The 9,911-nt window shown below is 45.5% G+C and overlaps 2 protein-coding genes across 2 annotated transcripts in view; both read right to left on the bottom strand.

Moving 5' to 3' along the window:
* The window catches only part of Naa25 (N(alpha)-acetyltransferase 25, NatB auxiliary subunit), a 49,546-nt gene that overhangs the window by 21,140 nt on the left and 18,495 nt on the right, over window positions 1-9,911 (bottom strand). Inside the window, exons 5-9 of the mRNA XM_021187216.1 lie at window positions 6,424-6,498; window positions 4,728-4,835; window positions 4,444-4,522; window positions 1,986-2,097; window positions 1,461-1,550 (exon numbers count right to left, since the gene is read on the bottom strand). Of these exons, the coding sequence (XP_021042875.1) occupies window positions 1,461-1,550; window positions 1,986-2,097; window positions 4,444-4,522; window positions 4,728-4,835; window positions 6,424-6,498 (464 nt within the window). The remainder of the gene's footprint in view (window positions 1-1,460; window positions 1,551-1,985; window positions 2,098-4,443; window positions 4,523-4,727; window positions 4,836-6,423; window positions 6,499-9,911) is intronic.
* LOC110313204 (humanin-like 11) lies at window positions 9,449-9,789 on the bottom strand. Its single transcript, XM_021187222.2, has one exon. The coding sequence runs from the start codon at window positions 9,575-9,577 to the stop codon at window positions 9,470-9,472; it is 108 nt and encodes a 35-aa protein (XP_021042881.1). The 5' UTR covers window positions 9,578-9,789; the 3' UTR covers window positions 9,449-9,469.

The following is a 9,911-nucleotide window of genomic DNA, read 5'->3' as shown; positions in this document are numbered from 1 at the left end:
GGTAAGAGCACCCGACTGCTCTTCCGAAGGTCCTGAGTTCAAATTGCAGCAACCACATGGTGGCTCACAACCATCCGTAACGAGATCTGGCGTCGTCTTCTGGAGTGTCTGAAGACAGCTACAGTGTACTTACATATAATAAATAAATAAATCTTTAAAAAAAGATTAAAAAAAAAAAATTCAATTTAAACTTGCTTAGTATTACCTATAAAAAAGGAAAAACTCTGTAATAACCCAATTACTATCAGTAGCAGAGACATTAATGAATTATGAAATATCTGAGAGATTACTGAGCCATTTAAAAATAAATAAATAAAAGAAGCAGATTTCCATCTATTGCATGTGAAAGAGTGTCTTAGGGAAGAAGACACATCTGAATGCCTTCTCTAATCCCACGTGCCCAGCACACAGCGCTGACCTAACGAACAACAGGAGCAAGTGGGGAGAGAAGCAAGATACTGTCAGGACCGTCACACTGGTCGGTCAAGTGAGACCAAGTGCCATATGGGGACTAAAGGAGTCTAAAATAAAAAGGTTATTTTGAAAGGAATGTATTATTAGACGATAAAGTACTGGGTTGGTGAGATGGCTCAGTGAGTAAGAGCACTAACTGCTCTTCCAAAGGTTCAGAGTTCAAATCCCAGCAACCACATGGTGGCTCACAACCATCCGTAACAAGATCTTCTGGAGTGTCTGAAGACAGCTACAGTGTACTTACATATAATAAATAAATAAATCAAGAAGAAGAAGAAGAAGAAGAAGAAGAAGAAGAAGAAGAAGAAGAAGAAGAAGAAGAAGAAGAAGAAGATGATGAAGAAGATGATAAAAAAGTACTACTGGTGCACAAGGAAGTCCTTCTGCTCCAGCACAGAGCACCCCTATAATCCAGACCTGCTGGTGCACGTCTACAATCCCAGTACTCGGGCTAGGGCACAGCAGCAGCTCTGTGCTGGGGACACAGTTCAGTGCTGCAAAGGCCTGGCCTAAGGTCAACTCCCAGTGCACAAAAAGACAACAACCATCTGAAGACACAGGTTAAGAAACTCAGAAACTCCACCCAAGGTGTCATTCAATGAAAGCTGACTGAACCAACCCCTTTAAAATATGAAGTGCAGGCGGGAGAGATAGCTCAGCAGTTACGAGCACTGGCTGCTCTTTCAGGGGTTCGGTTCTAGGCACCCACATACTAGTTCACGCCTGTCAACAACTCTCATTTCAAAAGATGCCATGTCCTCTTCTGGCCTCCTTGAGCACCAGGCACAAATGGTGCATATATATATATATATATATATATATATATACACACACACACACACACATATACATATACAAAAGCTGGCAAACCACTAGTACAATAAATGACTCCTAAAATACAATAAAATATGCAGCATATATATCACTCCTTACTTAAAGAAAAATAAAAACATAAAGATATAAAAGTGAAAAGGGTGACGACTTACTGTTCCCCTTCAGCAGGTGGCGTCCAGGCTTCCTCAATCAGCCGAAAGACAGAATCGAAATAAGTCAGATAGAACTGCCAGTCGTCTGAGCTAAAATCAGACCAGATGATGCACACAGGATTAAACCCACATAGTGACAAAGCTGCCTGAAGAACCGTGACCGCAACCCGATTTCCAATCGTGCCCTCCGTGTACCAGGCAGCCCCCACCCCCACCCCCAGAAGGCAGAGGCATGAGAGGCTGAGGCTTTTCAAGACGATCAAAACCTAACAACACACTTCCCAGTGAGCTCTAAGAGAGGCTGAGGTGGGGGCCAGTATGATGCGGAGGCTTAGGGCTCATCCCCCAAGACCCGACTCGGCCAGCACTGACAAGGCACCGTGAAACCTTACCCCAAAAGAAAGCACACTGCAAACTCCCAAAACATCTCAAATATGCCCAGACCTCTCAGGACACAGGCCAGCGCCAGTCTAGAAGCCTAGAAACCGTTGCAGGCTCGTGGCTCGAGCAGTAGCACCAACTCACTTTTTCAGCAAGAGGCGTCGGGAAAGGGCATTGCACTCCGGCCATTTGCTCAGCTTCTTGTACATGGCCATGCATTTGTTTTCCCGACTCTGAATTTCACTTGTCAACTTCTCTACAATCAAAAATACAAAAAGGTGGTGGGTTGGTTTCATGTCCCAGAATAAAATCCAATCATAGGAAAGACAGCATCGCGTTACCCTGCTCCCACAGGAAAATAAACTCACTTGTAGAATACACAGTACTATCTTACAAGATCAGCTTCCTAAATACAAAACTACTCTCCAAGCCGAGTGTGGTAGCGCACGCCTTTAATCCCAGCACTCGGGAGGCAGAGGCAGGCGGATTTCTGAGTTTGGCAATACAGAGAAACCCTGTCTCGAGGGGGAAAAAAAAAAAAACAACACTACTCTCCAGCAATGAATTTTGGTAATTATTGATGATTCAAACTGGGCTGCGGGGTGTAGGGGTGTGTGTGTGTGTGTGTGTGTGTGTGTATTCATTCAGGACTGGGAGGCTCAAGTGACACATCTCTGAAGCGCTGATGAGGATTAAACTGAAATGAGTTAAGAATGATGAGATTTTAAGGCAGAAGGCAAAAACTACTTAGAAGAGTTAAACAGGAGAGATGTAGCAAGTACATCATCAATGTGGCTCAAAACACAGAGACAGACCTACATCTATCTAAAGAAGGTGAAGTCAGATGACAAGTTACTCTGTGGTTAAGAGCGCTGGCTGCCCTTGAAGAGGACCAGTGTTCAGTTCACAGCACCCACACTGCAGGTCATCACTACTGTGACTAACTCCAGTTCCAGGGGATTGGATGCTCTCCTCTGGCCTACGTGGTAACTACACACTCATTCATGATGCAGACATGCATTCAGGCAAAACACAGATCATATAAAAGTAAAATGTTTGAAAACAGAGACTCCCTTTTAGGAAATAAAAAGATAACTAGGTTGCAGGTGTGACGGTCAATGCCTGTGTGGCAACTCAGGCCGGGGTAGGTTACACTGGAGGCTATTATGACCCATATAATCAATTCCAGATCTGTCAGACCTATTTGCACAAGACTCTCCAAAATCCAAAAAGGATAGCTTTGCCAGGCATAATGACTCTGGCCTGTAATTCCAATATTTAGGAGACTGAGGCAAAAGGGTTACTATCTGAGGATAGCCTGAGCTACATGTGGAGAGTTAAGTAAGGCTGTCTCAAAAATCTTAACAAGGCAGTGAGGGTAGAGAGGTGGCTTAGAAGAGGACTGTTGCTTTTGCAGAGGACCCGGCTTTAATTCCCAGCACCCACATGGCAGCTCACAGCTATCCATACCCAGGAGGATCCAATGCCTTCCTCTGGCCTGTGGCCATGTCACGCACAGCGGGCACTCCCGCACTGAACAAAACACCCATACACAAAGATAACAAGAGCAAACAACAGCAGACTGTAAGAGGATTGGAGACACAGGATACACCCTCTCATAGATCTTCAGTCTGAAGCCATAAGTTACCATCAGTTAAAAACAATTTAACCCAACCCATGGTGGTGGTAACACGCCTTTAGTTCCAGCATTCAGGAGGCAGAGGCAGGTGGATCTCTGAGTTTGAGGCCAGCCTGGTTTACAGAGTAAATTTCAAGACAGTCAGGGCTACACCTGTCTAAAAAACAAAAAAACAAAAGTTTAACCCAGGAGTTCACAGGCAGCACAAACTCAATGCTGGGGGTGGAGAGGGGAGACTGCAAGGTGGAGGTGACCTAGGGGAGTTAAGAGAGGGTGGGGAACAACAGCATCAAAACGCATGAGTGAAATCCTCAACCAGTTAATAAAAAAGGACACTGTTCTTTCAGACAGGGTCTCTCAGACAGCACTGGCTGCCCTGAAACTCACTACGTAGCCCAGGGCTGCTTCTGCCTCCCAACTAGTGCGCATAAAAATATTTTTAAGGGCCGGGCGTGGTGTCGCACGCCTTTAAGCCCAGCACTCGGGAGGCAGAGGCAGGCGGATTTCTGAGTTCGAGGTCAGCCTGGTCTACAAAGTGAGTTCCAGGACAGCCAGGGCTATACAGAGAAACCCTGTCTCAAAAAAGACAAAAAAAAATTTTTTTTAAGGGCTGGAGACATGGCTCAGTGGTTAAGAGCATTGACTGTTCTTCAGAGGGCCTGAGTTCAATTCCCAGCACCCACATGGTGGCTCACAACCATTTGTTGTGGGATCCAAAGTCCCCTTCTGGTGTGTCTTACACACCAGCAACAGTATACTCATATAAATAAAATAAATAAATCTTTAAAAAAGTTTAAAATATTAAAAACTATTAAAAGTTTAATAGTTTAAACAAAAATTTAGAACACAAATAAAACAAGAAGCAAAGCACTATGAACTTACTGACTGCATGGGATTTTTTTTTTTTAACCATAAATAATTTTCATTTTCAAATAAGACAAAACAGAAACTTTTATAAATTACCTCCTAATTTTCCTCTTATGACATCCAGGGCTTCCTGGTACTTTCCCAAGCGCTCCAGGATCATGTAATAAAGTTCAACCTTGCAGAAGACACAAACAGTTACAATTATTTAACAGAACCACGTCAGGACTTCCCTTTGCACATACATCCTGGCAGGGGGCACTTGCTGGAAACAGCTTGGCTTCACTGTGCCTGAGCTGAGGCCGCCCAGTACTGTTTACCGGAGGCCCCAATGGGTCACACCTGAGCAGCAGATGCTGGAGAATGGAGGACAGTGTACTCACTTCTGCTTCTGCCTCTATCTTGTCCTCCTTCACCATCTTCTCTACCATTCTCTCCGCCAGGGGCAGAAACATGGTTTTGGAGAGGTTTTCATCCCGTGCGGATATAGACTGTGAGAGGAAAAATATGGGTTTTGCTTCGATCTCTTCTCCTGCTTGCTCGGATCATGTCACCGTGTAGATAACCATTGTGCCCTGTGACTCTGCCCTGTTTACTGAGTACACATCGGGCCTAATCTGGATCTACCAGATGGATACGTTAGATAGTAGCTATCTTTTCATTCCACAAATCCTACAATCCCCAGCTTCCACTCTAAGGCCTAGAGCTTTGACAGGCTCATCTGACATTTATCTACAACCATTCAAAAAGAAATGAGCATCTGCTGGGTATGACATACATTTCCCCAGTGCCAAGAAGGAAGCCGTTCCCACAGCTAGAAGAGGGGACATGCCAACTGGGTCTAGTCCCACAATTTCTGCTATTGACTAATTACTATATAGCTGCCATTTTAAAGCAAGGACCACTGTTAACCCCGCAGTGCAGATTCTACTCAGAGCTCATTGCCCTGAGGAAACAACCTTACAAGCTAAATGCACACTCACTTAGCAGATAAAGAAACTATGAGGGGGGCTGGTGAGATGGCTCAGTGGGTAAGAGCACCCGNGAGTTCAAATCCCAGCAACCACATGGTGGCTCATAACCATCTGTAACAAGATCTGACTCCCTCTTCTGGAGTGTCTGAAGATAGCTACAGTGTACTTAAATAAATAAAATCTTAAAAAAAAAAAAAAAAAAGAAACTACGAGAAGGTGATCCACTCCCCTAGTAGCTGGATGGTACGTGCTGAAGCCCCACAAATGTGAGGTCATTCTGACCCCTGAGCTTGGTCTGTCAGGCTGGATTTGTCTTCTCAGACACGGTCTCACTTGTACCCTATTTCTACCTCAAGCTCCAGACCCTCCTGCTGTGCTGGGGCCCCAGGTGTGTGTCACCATACCCAAGTCTATTATGGGTTATCTTGGCCACAGCCACCCACCCCCTTCTCCCCACAGGGGCTCACTGTGATTCACACACATGTCCTGTTCTGTAAAACAGGAAACTGGGGCTCAGAAGGAACAGACACAAGCCAGCTGTGGGGCTGCACATCTGGGGTCCTCCGCTGTCACATACGGAGTTGGGAGGCAGCCTGGGATGAACTGATGAACAACTGAGAGAATCCCAGCAGCTAGGCATCGTGACCCCAAAATCAAGACGGGGAAGCAGCAGGAGCTTGAGTTTGAGGTCCCCTGGGTTACACAGCATGTTCAAGGAGACGCTCTGCCTCAGAACAAGACTAAATAAAGGAAGCGGGAAAACTGTCTCAGTGGCTAAGAGAGCCAGCTGCTCCTCCAGAGGACCTGGGTTGGATTCCCAGCACCCACGTGGTGGCTCACAAGTGTCTGTCACTCCAGCTCCAGGGGATGAGACCCCCTCTTCTAGCTCCAGCAGCCACCAGGCTCACACGTGGTAGAGGAGAACTATCTAGGCACATACAATACAAATTAAACGGAGACTACCAAGCGCGGCCAACTGAAGAGCCAACAGGTGGTTTGTACAGACCCTCCTGACATTGGGACACTGTGTTACTCCAATTCAAAGTTCATTGCAAACAATGATGGTAAAGACAGGCCTGGACCCCACCCTGAGCCGAATACTTACTTGCATGATCAAGCTCATCACGGACCAAAAGTAGTAAGGGTTTTTGGGAACAATCTTATACAGAGCCATGCCAGCCTGAAAGACAGAGAGCTTGATTTAGAAAACATCAGCTGGAGAACGACGTATAAACTGGGAAGAAAACAGAAATAAATCTGGCTGTGTAGCACATTCCCAAGGAGACCAGCAACACAGTACCCCGGGTGGTGGCAGTGCCCAATAACCTCCTCACTACAGCAACACAAGGAAATAAATGCCAAGGTTTACATCCGAGTGACAGCTCAATCTTTGAACCCTTGTTCTAAAGTGCAAGTCCAAAACTCATCCCAAAACAGTCCTAGGTAGACTACCAAAACCCACAGAACTGACATCTGTGTCATTGGATGTGATCTTCAGGCTGTAGGTGGAACTCATTTGGCAGAGTGTTTGCCCACCGAGCATGAAGCCCCAGGTTCAATGCCCAACACTGCACAACCAGGCACAGGCTCATGGACGAACACTGCTAGCCCCAGGGACTTGGGAGAAAGAGGCAGGTTGAGATCATAGTCAGCTGTGTATGGAATTTGAAGCCAACTTGGGCTGAGGCTCTGTCAGAGCAAACAACCCACAGCAGCAACCCTTGTGGTGAAGCAACCACAGCAGAGAAGGTGAGCCCGACAGGGGCTGAGCCAAGTTATTAGGTCCTTCCAAGCTACCAATAGTTACAGCCAAGCCCACCAACCAGGCACAGTGAGGCAGTTCTGGACTGAGCAAGCCTCCCAGAACCTGAGACGTAAAGACAGAGGCTAGGATAGAGAGATGACTCAGAGTAAGAGCACCAACTGCTCTTCCAGAGGTCCTGAGTTTAATTCCCAGCAATCACATGGTGTCTTGCAACCATCTATAATGGGGTCTGATGCCCTCTAATAAATAATTCTTAAAAAAAAAAAAAAAAAAGAGTTCAAGGCCAAGACAATGATTTTAAGGTCATCCTCAGCTACAGAGTGAGCATGCTACTTAAGACCCTACTTCAAAAAAATCAACGGGGCCGGGCAGTGGTGGTGTGTGCCTTTAATCCCCAGCACATGAGAGGCAGAGGCAGGCGGATTTCTGAGTTGGAGGCCAGCCTGGTCTACAGAGTGAGTTCCAGGACAGCCAGGGCTCCACAGAGAAACCCTGTCTCAAAAAACCACCACCACCACCAACAACAACAACAACAATAAAGCAAACAGAAAAACTAAGCCCTTTGTTGTGTTTATACAACATACCCACACTTCAGAGCTGGTGCAGAGAAACAGAGCTAACTAGAATGACTCAAGCATACTTGAGATTAAATTGCTGTCTGCAAATCCCTTAAAACTCAAGAAAGGAACCCTTGCCAGGTATGTGCAAAATCCAGCACAAAGGAGAGAGAAGGCAAACTGTAAACTACACAAATGACTGTCACGCAGGGATGGCTGGCGTGTGTCCATGCAGATAGGTGCACAAGTGTGCACACGTAGAGGCCAGAGGACAACCGTGGGCTCATTCCTTAGGAGCTGCCCACCTTGCTCTTGGAGACTATGTCCTCACAGGGACTGGGGCTTGTCATAAGGCAGGCTGACTAGCCTGAAAGCACCAAGGACTGGCTCCCTCCTCAGCACTGGGGTTAGGAGCAAGCCACCACAGTGATAGGTGTTTTGTTTTGTTTTGTTCTGAACCTGAGTACTGGAAATCAAACTCAGGCCTCATGTGCACACACTGCAAGCATTTTGCCAACTAAGATGTCTATCAATTCCTTGATTCTTCTCTGGGCCCAGGTTATCATACAGCCGAAGATTGCTGTGTAGCTGAGAACAACTCCAAACTCTTGATTCTCCTGAGCTCATCTCCCAGGTACACAACACACCCAACAAGTTAAAATTTACTCAGACAGCAAAAGAAAAAGTATACGGCTCAGGGATTAAGAGTGCATACCATAGGGCTGGACAGATGACTCAGCCATTATGAGCACTGGCTGCTCTTCCACAAGTCCCAGGTTTGGTTTCAGGCACCCACACGGCTGCTTACAACCTTTCATAATCATAGATCCAGGGGAATCTGTATACAAACATGCATGCAGCAAGCAGACACACACACACACACACACACACACACAAAATAAAAATAAAAGGAGCTGGAGAGATGGTTCAGGTTAAGAGCATGTACTGCTCTTCCAGAAGGCCTGAGTTTGATTCCCAGCAACCATGCATCCATGTCAGGCAGGGTACAGTTTCTCCAGTGCCAGGGGACCTGATGCCTCCTGTACTTACGTGAACAAGGCACACACAAACATGTACATGCATACAATTAATGAAAGTAACAATGTACAGACAAAACACATGCTAGGTGATTCCAAGAAAGGTGAGATACACGGGCTGTCCTCCCCTCTTTAAGGGAAAATGGGAAGTATTACAATGAAACGCCCTGGAAATGGACCTCAAAGGACAAAGCGAAGCTCTAGACCAGGCTGAAGGTATTTATGATACACAAGCAGGTGAGAAATTCAACCAACTCTCAGCAGGGGAAACTGGTCTCAACAAAATCAGGGAAACCGAGCCATGGGGCTGGAGACAAGACTCAGCAGTTAAGCGAGTCTGCCGTCTTTCTGAAAGACCAAGAAGGCTGGAGACAGCTTAGCAGAACACTGGTCTAACAACCAGAAAGCCCTGGATCCAATCTCTAGAATGACCAAAGAAAGAGAGGCTTTGTAGCAAGAGTATATGCCCAGCACTTGCAAGGCCCTACGTTCAATCTCAGCAGCAAACATGTAAGGAAAGAAAACAATGTCATGGGGAAGAAACACAACTATTCTGTAAAGTCTTCAGAAAAGAATCTAAAGGGGATGGAAAAATTATATTTATAAGTCTGGCTTCCTTCCCTCTTTGCAGTCCTGTAAAGACACAGACTAGACACAAAGAGGTGAGGGAGGCTACACCAGGATGGAGCTTGGTGGACAGAGGCCCTGATGCACACTGGAAGGAGAACCAGGGCGGGCAGGAGACAGAAGACACCCAGTGTGATTTATATATTTATAGTTAAGTTATATAATTTAAGCTCCATNGGGTCTTCTCGTCTTATTATTATATTTCAGCCTCTTCACTGAAAGGTCAATTTCACTGATTAAAAATAAGAGACAGTTGAACCCTCGTTTAGCCATTCATGCTAGTCCCTAATTAAGGAACAAGTGATTATGCTACCTTTGCAAGGTCAGGATACCGCGGCCATTTAACTTTAGTCACTGGGCAGGCAATGCCTCTAATACTTGATATGCTAGAGGTGATGTTTTTGGTAAACAGGCGGGGTTCTTNTTTGCCGAGTTCCTTTTATTTTTTTTAATCTTTCCTTANAGCATTCCTGTGTTGGATTAACAGAGTAATTTTAGGTATATTTAGTAATTTAGATATAACCTATGGTCTGATAACTAACAATGGATATCCGAGTTGTTATACACTTTATTTTTTTTAAAGATTTATTTATTTATTATATGTAAG

This window comes from Mus pahari, chromosome 23, assembly GCF_900095145.1.
Source record: "Mus pahari chromosome 23, PAHARI_EIJ_v1.1, whole genome shotgun sequence".
NCBI classification, from domain to species: Eukaryota; Metazoa; Chordata; class Mammalia; order Rodentia; family Muridae; genus Mus; species Mus pahari.
The sequence above is the reverse complement of the archived record's forward strand: the minus strand, read 5'-3'. Positions and strand labels throughout refer to the sequence as shown.